The 23,072-nt window shown below is 47.0% G+C and overlaps 1 protein-coding gene across 1 annotated transcript in view; it reads left to right on the top strand.

The window, feature by feature from the left end:
• Window positions 1-23,072, top strand: part of LOC119964226 (receptor-type tyrosine-protein phosphatase beta-like) — a 95,161-nt gene that overhangs the window by 45,003 nt on the left and 27,086 nt on the right. Inside the window, exons 9-15 of the mRNA XM_038793510.1 lie at window positions 1,590-1,850; window positions 4,628-4,888; window positions 6,508-6,786; window positions 7,730-7,990; window positions 13,532-13,792; window positions 16,633-16,890; window positions 21,364-21,624. Of these exons, the coding sequence (XP_038649438.1) occupies window positions 1,590-1,850; window positions 4,628-4,888; window positions 6,508-6,786; window positions 7,730-7,990; window positions 13,532-13,792; window positions 16,633-16,890; window positions 21,364-21,624 (1,842 nt within the window). The remainder of the gene's footprint in view (window positions 1-1,589; window positions 1,851-4,627; window positions 4,889-6,507; window positions 6,787-7,729; window positions 7,991-13,531; window positions 13,793-16,632; window positions 16,891-21,363; window positions 21,625-23,072) is intronic.

Below are 23,072 nucleotides of genomic sequence, written 5' to 3'. Positions count from 1 at the left end.
CTAAGTGCCGAAGCCGGAGTAAAAATGGGAGTGTTTTACTCCAGCGTCGGCGCACGTTCCGGGACCCCATCTGCGAACCACAGAGGGCTGAGACGGCGCTGGAGCGACCTCCGCTGCTCCAGCTGCCGATCCTGGCCTGAACCCGGCGCCGCGGGGTCCGTGCATGCGCAGTTGGGCCAGCGCCAACTAGCACATGCGCAATGGCCTTCTTCCCCGCGGTGGCCCCAACGCCAAATGGCGCAAGGCTACAGGAGCCGGCGCGGAGGAAAGGAGGCCAGGGGGGCAGAGAGGCCTGCCCGCCGAACAGTGGCTCAACACCCTCCATGACAAAACAGCCACTTTATTGGCAGCTCATCCATCACCTTAAATATTCACTACCTCCACCATTGTGGCTGCAGTGAGCACCGTCTACAAGGTGCACTGCAGCAACTCACTAAAGCTCCTTCAACAGTGTTTTCTAGACCCAAGACCGCTATCACCTGGAAGGATAAGGGCAGCAGACACCTGGGAACACCACTACCTGCAGGTTCCCTATCAAGTTCTATACTACCCTGAATTAAAACTGTACAATTGTTCCTTCTCTGTAGTTGATTCAAAATCCTGGAATTCCCTCTCTAATAGCACTGTGGGTCTACTGAAACCTGATGGATGGCAGCAGTTCAAGAAGACAGATTTCCATATCTTCTCGAGGGCAATTCGGGATGGGCAATAAGTGTTGGCTTTGCCAGCAACGTTCACATCTCATGAAAAAATAATTTTAAAGCAGCAGTGACAATTCCTGTGTCAGTCTAGGGACTTGACCATTGGATTAGTCAGTGAAAATTAGTCAGGCCTGAATTGATTTAGTGGCCTGAAGGAGGCTGCTGGAATTATGATGCTGAGAAACCTTTGGTCAATATAGGACTTCACTTGTTCTTCTGACTAAAGGATTTAGGCCCCCATATTACTAGAAAGGGAACAGAAGAGCTTATAATTCAGAATTACTTGAAATTTAAAGAGTAACTTTTGAACTGTTTAGATTTTGAAAGGACAATGTCACCCTATTGAGGATCAATAGGTTTGTGATTTAGATAACAGTTATTCATGATAGTGGCTGCAGTATGTAATATAGTAATGAGCTAAGAGTCTCACCTTATTTTTACAGATGTACTGCTAAAGAAGTTAAACATTTTAAAATGTTTGCAGAAGGTTGCCTTCCAAATGGTGCTAATTGAACACAGGCATGTTGAGGCTGTAAGCCAAATGTTTCTGGCAATACAGCTCCTTTAACACACATGACTAGGGCAATATTCAATGATGTTACAGAACCTCTCAAACAGGCATGCCTTTGATTTGTGATGACAGAAATGGCTATAATTATAGTAGTTTCTTAATGCTTACGTACATGATTAGTGCATTTAGAAGAGGCCATGATATACAATTACTTTCAATAGACACTATAATAGACCATTACATATAGCAGAGATATGTTTACATTCAGAAAAGATTGTGTTAAAAAACTTCAGCAGTCATTATCTAACATTGCAGGGTTATTGCAGAGAAAAGCTTCAATGAACTGATTCTAAATAAATAATTGTCCTCCTCTCCAGCACCCTGCCAACCACAGGATGTTCATACTCGAGTGGACTGTGATACGAACACGGCAGTTGTACTGTGGAGCAAGTTTGAAGGTGCAATCAGCCACATAGTCTCCGTTAATGGAAGTGATGGGACTCACCATTTGTGTACATCAATGGATACAAACTGCTGGCTGCCAGACCTGAAATGCGGCCAAGAATATAGTGCAGTTGTCAGTGCATCAAATTACAAATGCAACAGTTCCCAGAGCACTCCTGTTTATATTAAGACAGGTAATTTTTTTATTGTAATAGGTAAGATGAAGATTAAAAGGACATAAGCATTCACTACTGAGGAATCTGGAACTTTTCTCATTACAAGTTGATCTGTTCGAAATTCCATCTATACATAAAGCCCCTTGAGATATTTAATTAGGATAAAAGCACTATATAAATGCAGGTTGTTGTTGCTTTGTGATCAGAGACCAACTTATGAGCAATTTTTCCAAAAAGAATACTTTGAATTCTGAGACTTATATACATGTCTAACTTTAAACAAACTTTGTTATGCAGAAAATTTGGAAATTGCATTAATTTTATTTGCTCGAAATCACAAAACATTACCCAATATTTATTGGGGAGACTTGTTTTAAGTCAGGAAACCCGGAAGAATGGGTTTCCCCCTAGGTTCTGCTGAATTTAAGGGCAGAACCTGCTCATTCTTTTTACTCTCTGTTTTCCGATCACAGCCTGCCAGATTGAGTGACTGGCACAGTGGGAGTTGGCTAGGCGTAAAGAACCAGTCCGCAAATCGGGAGCAGCGAGGGGGAGGGAGAGATTGTGTCCAGGCAAGGTTGGGAGGGGGAGGGGTGGGGGTTTATATGGAGGATGTCCCCCGAGGTATCAGAGAGAAGGGAAGAAGATTGAGGGCTATGCAAAATTAGGACATTGAATTATGGGAGGAGAGGACTGGATCACTGGGGCATATTAACAGGTTTGTCTGAGAGATCAGGAAAAAACTGTTGACCCTCCTGGCCCAGAAGCAGTGCTGGGAAAGCACCTGTTCCACTAAGAAGTCCTTGTCTTCCTCTTTCTGCCTAGGTTTCCTAAGACCCAGGAAACCCAGCTGGCCAGTATTAAAATCCTCAGAGAAAAATAAATCTGAAGCATGCGGCCTCATTGAAATGCTTAATGACATCTACGCTGAGGTTTACAAGGATACTACCAAGATTTACGAGGATGCTACCAGGACTTGATGGTCTGAGTTATAAGGAGAGGCTGGATAGGCTGGGACTTTTTCCCCTGAAGCGTAGGAGGCTTAGGGGTGATCTTATAGAGGTTTATAAAATAATGAGGAGCATAGATAAGGTAGATAGTTAACATCTTTTCCCATTTCCCAAAGGTAGAGGAGTCTAGAACTAGAAGGCATAGGTTTAAGGTGAGAGGAGAAAGATACAAAAGAGACCAGAGGAGAAATTCTTTCACACAGAGGGTTGTGAGCATCTGGAACGAGCTGCCAGAGGCAGTGGTAGAGGCGGGTGCAATTATTTCCTTTAAAAAGCAGTTAGACAGTTACATGGGCAGGGTGGCTATGGAGGGATATAGGCCAAAAGCGGGCAAGTGGGACTAGCTTCGCGATAGAAACTGGGCAGCATGGACAAGCTGGGCCGAAGGGCCTGGTTCTATGCTGTAAACATCTATGAGTCTATGACTCTATCTTCTAGGTGTGGGTTGGTCACCCCCACTCTGTCTTATCTCCATTAAAACTAGGCACAGGGGTTTGGGTTTGAAACATTTTACTTCCCACCTGAACCAAATTCACCCATTTTAGGAATTAAAATCCCTCTCTAATTCACCCATTGAAATCTGGAAGATTATCAAAACTATTCATGGTTTGCACTAATTAGGAGCAGCAGTGAAGGTGATGTGTCAGAGAGGAAAATCCACTGGGAACTGTTTAACATTCTCGAGTCATTGAAATCTGTAAAGATCACAAAATAGACACCCAATATGTATAGGCTGGATTTTTATACAAACTCCATTAAAAGGTTATTTACTTTGTAAAGTAAAAATTTCTTATTGTACAAAGTTACATGTGTACACAGTATAATCACAGACAAAGTGGATAGTTCATAAACAACATAGCATATAATTCACAGAGGGTGCTTGGTACAATGGCAGTTCCTACTTGTCAATTGTATCATTTATTTTTGTCAAATTCAGCATATTATGTATTGTAAACTATCGGAGGTGAAGGTTACATTTCAAAGCCTCACCATCTCTGCCAGTCTTACAAAGCGATCACCCTTTCAACCAGGAAGCCTCTGCTTCTTGAATCAAAATTGACTTTTGTCAAATGATCGAAAAGCTCTGAGAGGGTTCACCCAACTCAAGGCTGGAAATAAGCAAAAGCAGCATGTTGAATACTGCCCACCACAGTTGCAAGTTTAATCCTGAAACAGTTCCATAAAAGAGAATGCAAGAGTTTCTCTGTTTTGTGTACTTTGGGAAGTGTGGTGAATTATAAACCTCAGTAATTCACACTGTATTGTACCACATGTATTGAGCCTGTACTCTTTACCGGATTGTGTGTAATCGCGCGGCCCTGCCCATAGGGGGAGATGAGGAGTTTGTACTGGGCTCCACCCGTGGCTCCGCCCATGGCTCCGCCCATGGCTCCTCCCCCAACCGGGAGTATAAAGATTAGTGCTGTGAGCCTGCTGCCAGTTCATCTCGAGTTCATCTCGCCACAGGCAGGCTCTGTTGTAAGACGATTAAAACCACTGTTCACTTCTAACCACGTGTCGTGTGAATTGATGGTCGCATCAGGAAGAAATTAAGTGACATTCTTAGATCCGAGGGAACTAATGTAATGAATCTATTTTAAAATGTTGGTCTCCATCAACTATGAGCATTCATGTGTAATGATTCTTCAGTGCACCTTGGCTGCACATCAGCATTTAATATCGACTGCCCTGATTCCCAACATTGATTGAACTTAAATTATTTACAGTATATATTCTGTGCAATGAAACATTAACATATAAAATGAGATTTTTGTGCTTTGCTAGGCCCATGCCTTCCCCAGGACATCAGTGCTCATGTTAACTGCAACAATAATGCTGTCTTGATGACTTGGCACGAGAGCCAAGGTGCACTCGCCTACTCGGCAACAGTGGAGGGAAGCGACGGAACCAACTTTTCATGCAATGCAACTGATAACAGCTGTGAAATCGCAGATGTAAAATGTGGTCTGATCTATAATTTCTCAGTCGTAGCCAAAAATGACATATGCAACCATTCCAAAACAGCAGAAATTCAATTTAATTCTGGTAAGCTATTTGCAGGCTTTTTAGAAAATCAAACAATTTATTTATAATCATTCCAGATAATTTTCAATTAGATTTCACAGATACCTCACTGAAATTTAACAGAATTGCCAATCCACACAGTGTCCCAAAAATCGTTCCTTTTTGTTGTGATCATATTTGCCACGATTGTTCTAACAATGACAATTCTAAGAAGGAATTACCGTATATTAGCTCTGCAATCATCCATAATGTCATGTGAGAGTACCTTTAAGAAATGGGTGTTTATAAATGGGTGTGTATATGAATATTTGCAGTGAGAGTACCATTAAGAAACAGGTGTTTACTACTGCAGTGATGTCAGAGAGTGGGTGGAGCTGGACTGTCTGTCAGCTTTTTACTATCATTTTAGGCTGTTTGCTGCAGGGTGTGTTTTACTTTTGCTTTCAGAGCTGGATAGCTGCAGTCACAGCCAGAAGGTGTATTAGAGTCTCCCTTTGTAATCTAAAGAACATAAAGCTGCCCTTTGGTGATTTAAAGCTAATAACTGCTTGCAGTAGTGACTTTAACCTGATGTCCTTCTGTTTAAAGGTGTTTTTTTAAGTTTTCTGGATGTTAAAAGGACAGCTTATGGATTACATAGTGTTATATTCTTTGGGGGTTGTATTTGAATTAACAGTTGCTAAGATGTTCACTGTTTGTTTCAAAATGGTTAACTTGAATTCATAGAATAAACATTGTTTTGCTTAAAAAAATACTTTTCCATTTCTGCTGTACCACACCAGTGTACAGTGGGCTGTGTGCTCCCCATACCACAATCTATTAAAAGTTGTGGGTCAGGTGAACTCCATGATACACTTTGGGGTTCTCTAAACCCTGGCCCATAATAATAGGGAAGCCAAGAAATTTACTATGACACTGAGGTCACCAAATGGATACCACTCCAGATCTGAAAGCTCTTTTGATTCAGTTGTTTTTTTCCCTTAATTGGTATCTTTGACATGGAGGTGATTTTATAGTCTAAACTCAAGGAACTACTTCATGCATGGGGAGGGCTGTGTTATTTGTAGAGAGAAGAAGGGATGCAATCATTGATGGGATCAATCAAGAGCTCTACAGCACCAGGCTGTCATTACTGCTATGTGTAAAAGGAGAGGAATATGTCACAACGCCTTAACTTTTAAAAGTTCCTTTTCAAATCCCTCCATTACCTCAGTGCACCCCCTCCCCAATCTTCCCAACTTACTCCAGCCTTAAATCTGTCCAAGAATTCTGTGTTCTCCCAATTCTGCCAATTTGTGCATCTTTGATTTCCTTAACTCTACCATTAGCAGCTGTGTCTGCAGATATCTAGGCCATAAGCTTTTGAATTCTTTCCCTAAATCTCTGACCTTTGCCATCGCTTTCTCCTCTTTTAAGATGCTCCTCAAGAAGATTTCTTTTTGCCTGGTTTAATATCTCCTTACGTGGCTTGGCATTAACTTTGATTTGATAATACTCCTGTGAAACACATTAGGACATTTTACCATGTTAAAGATGCTATATAAGTAGCATGATGTTGTTTTTAATGGAAACCCTGGTGCATTTTTGATAGCTTATATGGAATCAAAATGGATACTTCATTTGACTTTCTCTTCTTGCAGCTCCCTGCATTCCACAGAATGTGAATGCCAATTTGGACTGTGCCACAGCCACCGCTTCAGTGTCATGGGACTCTAGTGCTGGGGCGATGTCTTACATAGCAACAGTCAAAGGAAGCAATGGAATGACACACTCGTGTAACACACAACAAGTGAACTGCGAGATCAAAGATTTACTGTGTGGTCAGGAGTACTATGTAACCGCGAGAGCGCTCGATGAAGCTTGTGAGAGTAACCAAAACACGGGCCATGTGGTGGTTACTAATTCAGACGGCAATTTTGGTAAAATGTTTGACCAAAGTGTACCTCCTGGGGTCTTGTGCTATTATTTATTATTCACCATTGATTTACTTTCAGCAATCTTCAAATGTATTATGGTGAAAAAATATGGGCGTGATTCTCCGCACCCGGGAGAAATCGTGAGGCTGGCGTCAAAAACGGGCGGGTTTGACGCCAGCCTCCGCCCCCCCCGACCGGGAACCGATTCATCGCCCCGGTCGGGGCTAGCATCCCGCGGTCGTGAACTCCGGCATTGCGGGCTTAACGAATTTCGTTAAGCCCACTAGCCAGAGTTAGCGACGGCTGACGTGTCAGATGACGTCAGCCGCGCATGCGCGGATTGGACGACTCCAACCCGCGTATGCGCGGATGACATCATCACGCATTTGCGTGAAACCCGCGCATGCGCGGGCCGGTATGCCCCTCAGCCGCCCCGCGAATGGATACAGTGGGGTGGCGGAAGGATAAAGAGTACGCGGGGTAAGTACCCGCTGCCCGCGATCGGTGCCCACCGATCGTGGGCCCATGGCACCCTTGGCACGGCCGTGGTACTGCCATGCCAATCGGTGCCATGGTTCCCCAGATCGGGACTTTACGGCCGTTTTTACGAACGGTCAGACCAGGTGTGTTTGCGTTCATAAAAACGGTTGTAAAGGCCTTGGAATTCGGCCCATCGGCCAGCTGAGAATCACTGCTCGCCGTAAAAAAACGGCGGCAGCGATTCGTGTCGGGGGGCGGGCATGGGGGGGGGGAGAATAGCGGGAGGGCGTCGGACCAGCGTGGCCGTAAAAATTTACGCCGCCCGCTATTCTCCGCACAGTCGTGAGTGCGGAGAATTGCGCCCTATATGCCTTTAGATCCTGGAGAGCCATCACATTTTGTATTGTAATTGCTCATTGAATTTATTTGCACCATTTCTTTCCCCCCACATGTTGAATTACTTCAGGCTGCCATCCACGGAACATTACTACCAATTTGAGCTGTGAGAATAATGCTCTTATAGTCACCTGGACAGCCAGCCACATAGCGGGATCACACAACATTACTGTACAGGGAAGGGACGGATATTTTGCTTCTTCATTCAGTACCACAGGAACAAGCTGGCAAATCACAAACCTGCAATGTGGCCAGATGTATAATGTCAGTATTAAAGGAACCAGTAATGAATGCCGTGAATCTATGGGCTCACATTTTTGGATTGAGACAGGTACTAATAATGTTCAATAACAGTAGGCTTTGATAATTCAAAAAGTTCCTCTGTCTGCTCTGGTTGGCCACAATCTGTGACGCTCTGGTAATTGTAGTGAATTCTACTGCCAATACACCTCTGTTGATTCCCCTACCCCAGTATTTTTTGCCTGACAAGGGATTAAATCTCGCTAGCATATGACTCCATTAGACTCCCCGAAACCCCATGCCTCAGCTAAGCGGTCACTCTTCATATATGGGCCCTAGAGAGTAAATATCAGAAGGCACTTATCAGAGAGAATTACATTTGGCCATATTTCTTCCCTCGTAATAATAATCTTTATTAGTGTCACAAGTAGGCTTACATTAACACTGGAATGAAGTTACTGTGAAAATCCCCTTGACGCCACATTCCGGCATCTGTTCGTGTACACTGAGGGAGAATTCAGAATGTCCAATTCACCTAACAAGCACGTCTTTCGGGACTTGTGGATCTGAAGTCTGCATACCACCAGCTCCCAATCCGCCCGGAGAACCGCCACTACACGGCATTCGAGGCCGATGGTCGCCTCTTCCATTTCCTCCGGGTCCCTTTCGGCGTCACTAATGCGGTCTCGGTGTTCCAACGAGCAATGGACCGAATGGTGGACCAGTACGGGCTGCAGGCCACGTTTCCGTACTTGAACAATGTCATCATCTGCGGCTATGACCAGCAGGACCACGACGTCAACCTCCACCGTTTTCTCCAGACGGCACAGAAACTGAATCTCACGTACAACAAGGAGAAATGCGTTTTCCGCACAACCAGACTAGCCATCCTCGGCTATGTCGTGGAAAACGGAGTCCTGGGCCCAGACCCGGACCGTATGCGCCGCCTCTTAGAACGCCCCCTCCCCCATTGCCCCAAGGCCCTCAAACGGTGCTTGGGCTTCTTTTCCTAATACGCCCAGTGGGTCCCTCAATATGCGGACAAAGCCCGCCCACTATTTAGGGCCACACGATTTCCCCTGTCAGCCGAGGCACGCCAGGCCTTCGATGGTATCAAGGAGGACATCGCCAAAGCGGTCATGCGGGCGGTGGATGAATCCACTCCATTTCAGGTAGAGAGCGACGCCTCAGAGGTAGCTCTTGCAGCCACGTTAAATCAGGCAGGGAGACCAGTTGCATTTTTCTCCCGTACCCTCTCCGCTTCAGAACTCCGACACTCTTCAGTCGAGAAAGAAGCACAAGCCGTTGTGGAGGCTATCCGTCACTGGAGGCACTACCTTGCAGGTAGGAGGTTCACCCTCATCACTGACCAAAGATCGGTTGCCTTCGTGTTCGACAACTCGCAAAGGGGCAAAATTAAAAACGACAAAATTCTGAGGTGGAGGATCGAACTCTCCACCTACAATTACGATATCAAATATCGACCCGGGAAGCTCAACGAGCCTCGGGATGCCCTATCCCGCGGGACATGCGCCAGCGCGCAGATCGACCAATTAAAAGTCATCCACAATTACCCCTGCTACCCGGGGGTCACCCGGCTCGCCCACTACATCAGGGCCCGAAACCTGCCTTTCTCCAACGAGGAGGTAAAGCGGTCACCAGGGACTGCCCGATCTGTGCGGAGTGCAAACCGCACTTCTATAGACCAGACAGGGCCCATCTGGTCAAGGCTTCTAGGCCCTTTGAACGCCTTGCGATTGATTTCAAAGGGCCACTCCCCTCAACTAACAAGAACGTTTACTTTTTAAACGTCGTAGACGAGTTCTCCCGTTTCCCATTTTCTATCCCGTGCCCCGACATGACCTCCCACACAGTCATTAGGGCCCTGCATAGCATCTTCACCCTGTTTGGTTTCCCCAGCTACGTACACAGCGACCAGGGTTCGTCCTTCATGAGTGACGAGCTGCGTCAGTACCTGCTCGACAAGGGCATTGCCTCGAGCAGGACTACCAGCTACAACCCCAGGGGGAACGGGCAGGTTGAAAGGGAGAACGCGACGGTCTGGAAGACCGTCCTACTGACCCTCCGGTCTAGAAAGCTCCAAGTCTCCCAGTGGCAGGAAGTCCTCCCAGACGCGCTCCATGCTATTAGGTCCATTTTGTGCACGGTGACCAACCAGACCCCTCACGAGAGGCTCTTAATTTTTCCAGGGGCACTACCACGGGGGTCTCACTTCCGGTATGGCTGAGGACGCCGGGCCCCGTACTTCTGAGGAAACACGTCAGGGCGCACAAAACCAACCCCCTTGTTGAAAAGGTGCGCCTGCCCCACTCCAACCCCCAGTACGCATTCGTCGAGTTCCCTGACGGCCGTCAGGACACGGTATCCCTCCGGGATCTGGCACCCGCCGGATCCAGCGTCCCCTCTACCCCCACAGAAGGACCTCTCACCCTACACCCCATGCTGCCGCCCCCTCGCACTCCCGAGCCCATGAGCTCGCTCCACCAGTTCCGCGCACCCACGCCGGCCAGCCCCCAGCGCCCCCAGTCCCCAGTCGAACCAGGAGAGTATGAAGCTTGGATACAACCCTCCCTGGAGTCCGCCATCGTACCCCAGCACACAACACCCATCCAGCCACCGCAGGAGGCTGCAACCCCAGTGCTCCCCAGATCACAACGGACAATTCGACCACCGGACAGACTGACGTTGTAGACCACCACCCCCGCCGGACTTGATTTTTTTGCAGGGGGTGAATGTGGTGAATGTAATATATATGTATATATGATAGTTCACACTGTCGTTGTAAGTGCAGTAGCGCTATCCTACCACTAGGGGGAGTAGCTCTGGGAGTACTCAGGAACTTGTACTAGGCTCCACCCTTGGCTCCGCCCATGACTCCTCCCCCTAGTGCAGCTGTATAAATACCCTTGTCCAGAGTCAGCCTGAGTTCACTAAGAGTTCATCAACGGGTAACAGGCTGGCTCTGAAGTAAGTCGATTAAAGCCTAGATTCATATCGGAAACACGTGTCTGGTGAATTGATGGTTCCATCAATTGGTAAAGATATATGTTGAAAATGACATAGAATGTATGATACAGAGCGTGCCCAACTAGTCTGAGTCAGTGTTTATGCTCCAAATGATCCTCCTTCCATCCTCTTCATCTTATCCTTGCTGTCCCTCTAATCCTTTCTCCATCATGAGTCTAGACTCCCTCAAATCCATTTATGCGTTTCGCTTCAACTACTCCATGTGGTTGCAGGTTCCACAATGTCAAATCACCTTGACCTTTAGAATTCTTCATTGGAATTATCAGTGACAGTCTTCTATTTATGACTCTTCGGGCGCGATTTTCCAGCCTCGTTACACTCTCGCTCGAGCAAAACGAGGCCGGTGAATAGCCGGAGAGGTCAAAAACGAGAATCATGCCAGACGGCAGTAAGTTTGTGACGCAACTGGCCAGCTCCAGTAAGTGAATTTGGATCATGCCACAGCATGGCGAGAAACCAATTATCACCACTTAAGACCCATTTCCATACAATTAACGAGAAGGACGCCATATTCAACAGCCTCCCATGTTTCATTGGCCTCCCCAGCAAGTGGTTACGCTGGCACTGATTAATACCCTTTTTTTTAAAAATGGGGACCTAGTGAAAGGGCTTTTGCTGGGAGCCGAGGAGGTGAGTAGCCATCTTTGCTCACAGGGAAAGAGCCCGGGGGGTGCTGGGCCTGCTGCCCCAGTGCTCGGTGGAGAGTGGGGGACCCTCGGCTTGGGGGGGGGGGGAGACTCTTTACAGGGGTGGGCCACCATGAGAGGGTGGGGAGGAGGGCTGGGGGGGTGACAAACATGCGGGGCACCACCATGCCAACCCCTGGATTGTGTGTACTCATTCCGGAGGCAACCCTTGTCCCTGTCTGTTTGCCCTGCCGACCACACATGACCCCCACCAACTGACGAGGCCTCTGGCCGTGCGGCTGGAGGCTATTGCTTATAGAGAATTGGCAATCGTGGTTAAGTAAGCACTTCACACGTGGATTCCAGTGGGTGGGCAGGCCATGAAGTATGTGGGAATCATTACCTAGCATCCCAATCAGACCTTGATGCCTGGACACTGTGCCTGAACACTGCGGGAGGCAACACCACCCATGCAGCAGCCAACATCCAAACACTAAAGGGGTGGAACACAGCTCCGGAGACAGGTCCATGGCCGGACGGTGGGTGAGTGCACGGGGTGGGGACCAGGGCCCAGTCCACGTGATGTTATGAGCGGGTGTCCGGCTACAGGGTCTATGGTTAAGCAAGGGGCCCACCGATCCGCCGGCGGGCCTGTGCCATTGGGGCATATTTTCCCTCCGCGCTGGCCGGTGTAATGGTCCACCATGGCCGGCGCAGAGAAGAACCTCCCTGCACATGCGCTGGGATGAGGCCAGCACACACTGACGCTGCCGCGCATGTGCCAACTCGCGCCGGCCGGCGGAGGCCTTTCGGTGCCAGTTGGTGCGGCGCCAAGCCCTTCGGTGCCAGCCTAGCCCCTGAAGGTGCGGAGGATTCCGCAGCTTCTGGGCGGCCCGACGCCAGGGTAGTTCACGCCACTCCTCAGCGCCGGTACGGCCCGCTCCGCCGATTAGGGGATATCCCGCCCCAGGTGTCCAATCTGGGCAGAGCTCCTTGTCTGTGAGGCTGCCAGTCAGATGGTTTTTAAAAAAAAGCAGACCGAGATTTTGCAGTTCAGCACAGCAAGGAAATGTTACTGGTTCCACAAGCCAGAGGCCCACGTCACATGACTCTCAACTCTCCACACTTGTCTTTGACAAAGGATGAGTATCCCTCATCTGGGACCCGAAGATTGTTAAATATCTCAACCATTAATAATTGAAAGATAGGTTGCCGGGCTCTTTGTCTTAGCAGATGAGCAGCCTGTGTTATGAAATTGAGATTGCCTTTGTTTATCTCCCTTTAACTTTAGTCTGCAGTGCACAGTGGGTCATTAGTGACAGGGCAGGGATAATGATATACGAGTTTCCCCAATATTGCCAGGTGGCTTCTTTCGTTCAGGGTCACAGACAGACATAGATTCAGCCATTTTAGGTATTTGTCGGTTTGGAATTTTTAGAGATAGCAATGAGCATATCTCTAAATATTTTAGAAGAAAACTATACAGGATGAGGCCTAAGCCCTCACCCTGTGTAATGTGCTTCTGTGAGTGCCAATCTCTGAGTGCCGCATATAGCAGCAAGAATACAATTTTACACAAACTTTAATCTATTGGACATAATGGTAAAATAGAAGAGAACTTTAAGTAGACCCAATTGTTAAGCAAATCATGTCCTGGGGAGAGTTCAGGAAAGTATAGCTGAGGTAAAAGATCAGCAATGATTGAATTGAATGGTGGACAATGTTTGAAGGGCCACACTGTCTATTCCTGCTCCTATTCCTGCTCCTATTCCTTACATTCCTCTGAAAGTAGTTCTGGATTATCTGATTATGAATAAATAAATTAACTTCAAATTTGCAGGGCTGAACTTCTACTGAACTTACATGTTATAATTTTATATAATTTATAATTGCATATTAGAATTTGCTTGTTTTTATTGTAATTTTTTTCCCTTCCGTCTTTTTCTCTGTCCCTGTAGCTCCTTGTGTTCCCCAGGCTGTGAATGCTCAGCTGGACTGCGCCACAAATGTTGCTTCAGTGTCGTGGGATTCCAGCGCTGGGGCATTGTGGTACATAGCGACAGCTGTAGGAGGCGATGGGCTGACGCGCACATGCCACACACGACAAGCCGACTGTGAGATCAAAGATTTACTGTGTGGTCAGGAATATTCAATAATGGTGACTGCTTTCAATGAAAGGTGTCACAGTAACCAAAGTTCTGCTGTCAATCTTGAAAGAGGTATGGCACTGTCGACTCTCCTGTGAGATTTGTTACATTTCAGAGCCCAAAATATTTCACCGGTTTAGCGAAGGCTTAGACCAGCCCTCCCCTTTATGACCTGAAGTGCACTTTTACCAGTCTCACACTGAGATAACATGGGACACTAAGAAACAAACAAAAAAACCCTTTCTCCAACACCTCAACGTAAGAGACTGTAAAATTGCGAACAGATTTATTAAACACTGAGTGATTAAATGAATAAAACCAATCACACTAGATTTATTACAGTGATTGGATGTTTAACTGAAATTCTCATGCTTTCCCTCAGACACCTGACCCAACACTCTGTCCAAATTCCAGAGTCATTGTAACAAAACAAACTGACATTTTCTGTCAGCGAATCTGGTTTTCAATATCATGTGTACATGGTGGCATAGTGGTCAGCACTGTTGCCTCACAGCGCCAGAGGTCGATTCCGACTTTGGGTAACTGTCTGGTAGATTCATTAATCATTTGGGGACTTTAAGAAATTAACTGAGCATATTACTAAGAAATAGACTGTTTTTTTTAAGTAAATCCTCAGTCTGCAAAACAATAGTCAATGTTCTACATGAGTGAACTGTAGAACTTTTGGTCATGCCTGCAAGATGCTAACAATGTTTCAATGAATGTCCCCGTGAGCCATACCTAGAGAAACACAGTATGAATATGCCATTGTATTGAGGAGACATATAACAAATCGCAACAATTAAGTAGCTAAAGCAAGGTTAGTGGCTAGCCATGACGTAAAGACTGTAGCCGTGAGAAAGCACATGAGAAATTAGATATTGCCAGGGAAATATTAATTAATCTTGAGTGAGTGATTAATGCCTAATTAACTAATCACCTGTTGAGTGATTGATACCTTTTTGAACAAATCAGGAAGCCTCAGCTGAGAATTAGAACCAATGAAAAATGAACAAGGGGCTAAATTATAGATAAGGGGTGGGATGCTCTGATCCCGCGCCGGGTCGGATAATCGCCGGGGATAGCGCGAATCCCGCACCGTCGCTCCGACACTGGGCCACCGATTCTCCGGTTTCTGCCCGGGTGCCCCGGTTTCCTCCCAAAGATGTGCAGATTCGGTGGATTGCCCATTCTAAATTGTCCAAATGTTTGGTGGGGATATGGTGGGGGGGGGGGGGGGGGGGGTGAGCGCAGGTAGAGTGCTCCTTTGGCAGGTCAGTGCAGTCCCAGAAAGAAACCTGGACCTAAATTTGAATCCCAAGTCAGGGCCATGGGGCCAAGACAATTCCTGGCTCCGCAAACCTACCAGGGGAAAAGTTTGGATTTTTGGTCCAGGGGTGGGGGTTAAAGTGAGTCATGGGGGGTAGCCCCGGAAAGAGTTTGGAGGCTGCTTGGTGCGAAGATGGGCCGGTGACCGGAGAATCAGCGGCAATCGCACCCATGAGGCCGCCACTGCGCCGGTCGGGGGCCGCTGAAATAGGCTCCCGCAGCGATACTCCGCAGGCCACAGGCCGAACGCCCGTCGAGTTCCGCTGAGTCCCGCTGGCGTGGTTCAAACCTGGTACCACCCGGCTGGGAGCCCAGACCTGCGGCCGATGTGAACGTCTGGTAGGGGCACGGGGATCCGATTCCGGGAGGGGCCTCCACGGGGTCCAGGCCTGCTATCAGGGGCTTCCGATCGGCGGGCAGCCGCGATCTGGAGGGAGCCTACCTCCTTCCTTGTGGGCCCGCTGTTCGGTCGCCGACATGTTGCTCCGCGCCGGCGCGGAGATGGCAACCACGCGCATGCGCCGGCGTGGAGACAGCTGTCGCACGCATGCGCAAACCCTGCCGGCCATGGTGCGCATGCGCAGGCCAGCGCCCGCCGTGCAGGGCTGGCTTTCGGCGCCGGAGCAGCGCACAGCACTCCGGCGCCATTCTAGCCCCCGAAGAACAGGAGAATTACTGGGCATGGAGACCCGTTGATGCCGGCGTCGATCGCACCGGTTTTGACGCTACCCCAACACTTGGCTGTGATATCGGAGAATCCCGGCACATGAGTTTGTGCATATTTTATGTACCTGACCTCTCCCAAAAAGGCACCTGGCATCTCCCAAAGTTATCCTGGCACCATATGCAAAAACGTCTCCTCCCTCTCCAAGTAACCCCAGCTTCTCATACTAGGTCTAAAGTGCACAAGTCATGTTTTGGACATGCCACTGGTGAGATCTGACTGAGGCAGCTGCAATTTGACATGTGCAGTTACATCAGTGAACCATGGATGTGCAAGTCTGAACCTGCTCCATTCATGAGCCCCCCTCCCCAGCAAAAATTGTGGGGGAGTGAGTTCATAGAATTATAGAATTTACAGTGCAGAAGGAGGCCACTCGGCCCATCAAGTCTGCACCGCTCCCTGGAAAGAGCACCCCACTTAAGAGCAACTCCACCCCTTTGGACAAAATAGCATGGCCAATCCACCTAACCCATCTTTGGACTGTGGGAGGAAAGTGGAGTACCTGGAGGAAATCCACGCAGACAAGCAGAGAATGTGCAGACTCCGCACAGTCAGTGACCCAAGCCGGGAATCAAACCTGGGACCTTGAAGTTGTGAAGCAGTGCTAACCACTGTGCTACCGTTCAGTGGGACAGGACCTCTGCCTCCATTTTCACTATGGCAGCTGTCCATTTGTACAAACATTCAGGCCCAAGACAATGATATATCATAGCGTTATTTATTACTTGTGTAAACAATGCTAGTTTTTAAAAATCCATACCTTTATTGCTGATATATTCAAAATTATTAAGAGAAATCAATCAGTATGACAGGATTTAGCCATCAAAACTTATGTTCTTTTTTTGCCATAAATTGCCAGCACCCTGCCCCCCACAGATATCTGCATATCCAAAGTGTCAATTTAACAGCCTCTCAGTATCATGGGCTCAGAGTGATGGAGCGACATCATACTGCGCAGTAGCAGAAACCAATGATGGGCACACGGCCACCTGCAACACCAAAGACACTGAGTGTGAATTCGCACAGCTACTTTGTGGCCACACATATTCAATAACAGTGAAAGCAGCAAATGACAACTGTGTTAGCTCGCAATCCTCCAGCCTGCTGCTGAATACAGGTATTTACATTCTTGTACATTCCATCTGCGTTTGAGTCGGATAAATGAAGTTGACTCCGAAAATTACCAGAGCCAAACCAACACTTTTTACTAAAAGTTCTTGAGGTGCATTTTGTTTGTTTATGGAAAGAGAAGAGCTGAAACATATGTGTAATAAAAAAAGAAGTCTGAACTGAGGGGTGGGTTAGCTCAGTTGGCTGGATAGCTGGTTCATGATGTGGAGCAATGCCGGCACAGCTGGTTCAGCTCCCGTACCGGCTGAGGTTATCCATGAAGGCCCTGCCTTCTCAACCTTGCTCCTTGTCTGGGTAACCCTTGTTTTGTTACCCGTGTGGTAGGTAACATGTGCTACTCAATCCTTGGTTAGTGATGAGGTCTTCTGAATCTCGATGAAGAAGATTCGAACTCGTCCAGTAGTAACAAAAGGTTAATTGAGTAACTACAACAATAATTGCATGAGTTCTTTACTTTAACTTTGATACTAGTGATAAGGTTAACAAGATCTAACTACGGTAACTATTTGTAACTCCACTAGCCATCTGAACTAGTCTGCTATTTCCCTGGTCACAGTGCACCCAAGAGAGAGAGAGAGACCCAATGTGGTTGCCTTTTATACCCCTGTTGGTCCGGCCCTCTTGTGATCATGTGGTGCTACTGATTACACATTAACCCCTTGTGTCCATGCACATATAGAGATCACTACAACCCTCAGTTTAACCATCACCAATCAGCTCTCTCTCAACGGAGAGAGCAGCCTATGGTTCTCTGGGGTGTGATGACACTTACATTAAGGGGGCTGGTTTAGCTCAGCTGGCTGGACAGCTGGCTTGTGATGCAGAGTGAGGCCAACTGCGCGGGTTCAATTCCTGTACTGGCTGAGCTTATTCATGAAGGCCCTGCCTTCCCAGAGGTGTGGTGATCCTCAGGTTAAATCACCACCAGTCAGCTTTCCCTATCAAAGGGGAACGCAGCCTATAGTCATCTTTTATCTAAATTCTGTAACTTATTTCAATACAACTGGCAATACTGAATAAATATAGGGAAAGCTGGGAAAAGAAAACAGCTTCAGCAGCATCTGAAAAAAGGAAAGGAAGGTTCATATGTTAATAGAGCCCCTTTTTTTAGAACATAAAGAGTAAGCAGAACGAGGAATAAATGTCACTTGCCAAATATGCTGAAGACCACCACTCCAAAATGAGAAATCTCGTAAACTCGCCTTTTGTCTTGAGGTGACTTGATTTGAGATGTCTTTGTGTTATTTTCCAATATTGTATCTTAATGCTTTAAAAAATATTGCAGGCTATTAAGCCGATTGGTTACCTCTTTTTCAGTTAGTCTCACTGCTCCCATCCGTGTTCTGGTAAATCCTAAAAAAGGGGCTAATCTTCCTTCCTTTTCCAGTTCTGTAAGATTTGTCCAGAATGTTAAACTAACATTTCAGATGCTGCCTTACACCTTGAGTATTAAGGAACCAAACTTTCCAAGCACCTCCATTATCTTCCGCACATTAGAGAGCGGGTCAGTGAAATACAGCAATAAATCTTCCGAGTATAGGGACACCCTGTGCTCCCTACCGCCCCTTCCACCAGGTTGACGACCTACATGTGATGGCCAATGGCTCAATCACCAAAGCAAACAATAGCGGGGAAAGTGGACACCCTGCCTTGTATCCCTATGTAACCGAAAGTACCCAAACTCAATGCATTGGTACAAACGCTCGCAATGGGGGTCCTGTACAAAAGCATAACCCACAAAATGAATATAGACCAAAAAACAAACCGCCCCAATACCCCAATAAGGTACCCCACTCCACCCAGTCAAATGCTTTTTCCGTGTCCATGGAGATGATTACTTCTGGATCGACCCCCGACGAGGGCGACTGCACCACGTTCAGAAGTTTCCTAATGTTGGCCAACAACTGCCCTTAACAAAACCCGCCTGATCCTCAGAAATTACCCCCGGCACCTACTCCTCCAAATGAGTTGCTAACACCTTGGCCATTCAACAGAGAAATGGGCCTATATGACCCAGCAATCCATGGAATCTTTATCCTTCTCCAAAATTAAGGAGATCGATGCCTGAGTCAGTGTGGCCGTCAACACCCCCCGGACAGAGAATCATTAAACATGTCCAACAGAGGGCAGCACGGTGGCGCAGTGGTTAGCACTGCGGCCTCATGGCGCCGAGGTCCCAGGTTCAATCCCAGCTCTGGGTCACTGTCCGTATGGAGTTTGCACATTCTCCCCGTGTTTGCGTGGGTTTCGCCCCCACAACCCAAAGATGTGCAGGCTGGGTGGATTGGCCATGCTAAATTGCCTCTTAAAAAATGAATTGGGTACTCTAAATTTAAAAAGAAAACAAAAACATGTGCAACAGGCGTGGCCCCAACACAGTCACAAACTGTTTATAAAATTCCACAAGGAACCCAACCAAGCCCAGTGCCTTCTCCGAATGCATTGACCCAATACAGATCATAATTTCCTCCAGCACGAGTGGCGCGTCCAGCTCCTAAACATTTCCAACAGTACAGTAATAAGAAAAAAACCACAAACCCAGAAAAAAGGCGCTGTAATAGCAAAACACATCAAAACGCTAGCAATCAGGTGTAATCAACAACATCACTGAATTCTCTGAATGCTTCATTATTCGCCTCCTCCGGTGTGTCAAAATAATAGTCCCAATCATTGACCGTGACCCGAAGGTGAGCTGGGTACACCACTCCAAAATGCACCTCGCTCTTATAAAGAGCCACCTTGGCCTTGTTAAACCCTGCACACCTTTTTGCCAGTTCTACCCCAAAGTCCTGATAAATCCTGATGGGATGACCCTCCCAACTACATTCTTGCGTGTCCTTCGCCCACCCCAGGATCCTCTCCATATCCAAGTGTCTGTGGAGTTGGACTTTAATCGCCCGCGGCAGCTCCCCAGACCTTAGCTTCTGCCTCAATGACCAGTGGGCCCGATCCACTTCGGAAGGTTCGCGAAGACCCCCTCTCCGATCAGCTTCACAAACATCTTCGCCACATACTCCGTGGCACTCCAACATTCAATGCCCTCCGATCCTGAAATTCTGGTGCCTGGAATGATTTTCCAGGTCACGGCCTTGGCCTTCAATATCTTCTGCTCTCTGCCAACATGGCCACCTCTGCCTTCGAAGAAGCAATCCAATCACTATGCTCCATGACTGTCTCCTCCACTTCCGAATCTCCAGCCGTTGTTCCACCTTATCCAAAGTTCCACAAATGGGCCGCCTCTGTTGCCTTCATGAGTGACCGCTTGTCTCTGTATCTTGAACTGCTTTGTGAGGGATTCCACCAGCCTCTCAGTCATCCACTGAGAAGGTAAAAATGACACAGGCGTCCCTGCCATTTTCTCCCCTCCCTGCGACAGGAGGGCCTTCCAAATCAGATGAGGACCCCTTATTTTATTTATTCCTTGTATTATAACCTCCAGACATCACATGCCAGAGCTTTTACCTTACACCACTTTTCTCTCCAAACTACACCCGTTAAAATGGGCAAAAAGTCCCAAAAGCTGAATTCCCAAGCAGGAGCCACCTTATGTGCAACTGTTCACCTCATGCCACCACCAGAGGTCCAGAAATTTACATTTTAATAACTAAGATCACTCTCTAAATAAAATTGCTTTTGGTTATCTGGTGACCCAAAATCTTGGTCCACTGGCAAACTTTAAGTCCTCATTTTAGTAAATTCCCAATCTGACATGAACCATTAAAGTATACACTAAGCAATGGTGAAAGGGATTCCTCAATAGGGAGTGAAAGAGCAAGCAGATAGTAGAAGTATAAGGTAAAGTCACCATAGTCCCAGATGACCATAGGCTGCCTACCCTTTCGAAGGGAAGCTGACTAGTGGTGATTTAATCTGAGGATCGCCACATCTCAGGTGACGGGCAAGGTTGAGAAGGCTTTTCATGAATATCCTAAGCCAATACGGGAATTGAACCCATGATACTGGCCTCCCTATGCATCACATCTGGTGACAATTATAAAAGAAGTTGACTAGTATGCTGTGATGAAGTTCCAAGTCCACCTCTTTATTGGGGTATGGGTTGACCAAGTAGAATAAATTGGACAAAACCTCCAATTCGTCAATAGGCCCAATGTTCCTTTTTCTACACTGCTTGAGTTCCACTGAGACCAATTGCCCAGGCCCCAAACCCTCTCTCGGGCTCAATGTAAATACTGCAGCTGTATGTGGGGCAAAGTGATAGACACCTTTGATCTTCCATAAATGCCAATCTCAGCCATTCCTTGACAGGGAACTAGGAGATTGAGATACCTCCAGAGAACTCGTTTTAAAGACACTGTGGCCAATTTCCAAATTACATCACAGGAAGGTTGAAGTGCTTCAGCTGACCTCTTTACATATGGAACAAAACAAAAGATGTCTCTCTACTATGAGTGACTAGAAACAATATGAGTACATAAATTATGTTTTCTTTCTACCCTAGAGCCGTGTGTTCCACAGATAGTGGATGCCCATGTAGACTGTCAGAATAATTCTCTATTCCTATTCTGGGAGCACAGTGATGGTGCAATATCGTATGTTGCAACAGCAGAGGGAAGGGACGGACACACAGTGTCATGTAGCACCGCTGATCTCAATTGCGTCATTGCAGACCTGGGATGTGGCCAGCATTACAACTTAAGTGTATTAGCCATGGATGAAACATGCAACAGCACTCAGAGTTCACATTTTGAGATTGAAACAGGTGAAATTACTTTATGTCCAAGTCTCATTATTTAAACAAATGATATGTATATAAAAGCATAGTGCAGCACGGTGGCGCAGTGGGTAGCACTGCTGCCTCACGGCACCGAGGTCCCAGGTTCAATCCCGACCCTGGGGCACTGTCCATGTGGAGTTTGCACATTCTCCCCGTGTCTGCGTTCGTTTCGCCCCCACAACCCAAAGATGTGCTGGGTAGGTGGATTGGCCACGCTAAATTGCCCTTTAATTGCAAAAAATGAATTGGGTACTCTAAACTTTTTTTAAAATAATTAAAATTATGTATATAAAAGCATATTTTTGTCTAATGTATGTATTCAGAATTTGCAATACAAATAATGATATTTTTCATAGTCTCTGGTACACTACATAATCAGAATTGTCAGTATAAATGTAAAAGAGTCAAAAATAATCCAATAGGGAATTCTTTTTACCAAGAGAGTGATTCAAATGTGGAACTCCACAAGAACTAGCTTAGGAAAAGAACATAGATATATTTAAGAAAAAGCTAGAGAATCGCACATGAGTGAATGGAGTAAAAAGACATGTTGATGGGGTTATGAAGAGGGGTGGATCGCTGGCATGGACCAGTTAGGTTGAATGGTCTGTTTCTGTGCTGTGAAATTCTATTTAGTTCTGTGCAAACCTGACGAGCCTGGCCTGTAAATTAAGTCATAGCATAAATCCAGACCTGAAATTTAAGTTTGCACTATTTACCTCTTTTATCGCCAAAATTTGATGTAGTGAGTTTCATTAATCTCTTAACGAAGAACTCCGATTAATTTGCTATCAATAACAATCCAGATTACTAAAATTGTAAAAACAGAAGCATTGACCTGGTGTTGAAAGACTGAGGTTAACATCCAAGGAAGATATTTTAGGGAAACTAAGTAGTCATCTCAGAAGATGGTTCAGATTCTCTTCTTCCAGCCCTGTGCCATCCCCCTACTTCCCCCCCCCCCAGATGAATCATGGGCGGGAATTTTCCATCAGGCGACGGCAGAATCGGGAAATGCGATTGGGCGGAGAATACCTTCCGGCGGCAAAATCACAGCAGGAGCAAGTTTGATGCCAGATCGCGATTCTCTGTCACCTCGGAAATGGCGTAAATCAGCCGCGTGTAGTTAAGACACCATTTGCATCTCATTAGTGGTCCACCAGCGATTCAGGACAGCGGGTCCACGTGTGCTTTTCAAAATCGTTAACCTGGCGTGGTGGCTGCTGAGTGAGAGAGAGGAGGTTGGACACGGAGAGGAGCAACCGCGGGCTGCCGGACCGGACGTTGGCCATGCTAGCTGGGGTGGAGGGGGGGGGGGGGGGGGGAGCGCCCTGCCAGATCCGGGGGCTGGGGGAGAGCAGGCCATGCGGCCGGGGTGACCCCCCCACAAGACTGGGGCAGTGCCCAGGCACTGACCGCCACTACGGTGGTCA

Source organism: Scyliorhinus canicula, chromosome 4, assembly GCF_902713615.1.
Source record: "Scyliorhinus canicula chromosome 4, sScyCan1.1, whole genome shotgun sequence".
Taxonomy (NCBI): domain Eukaryota; kingdom Metazoa; phylum Chordata; class Chondrichthyes; order Carcharhiniformes; family Scyliorhinidae; genus Scyliorhinus; species Scyliorhinus canicula.
Note: the sequence above shows the minus strand (reverse complement) of the source record. Positions and strands in the feature narration are given on the sequence as shown.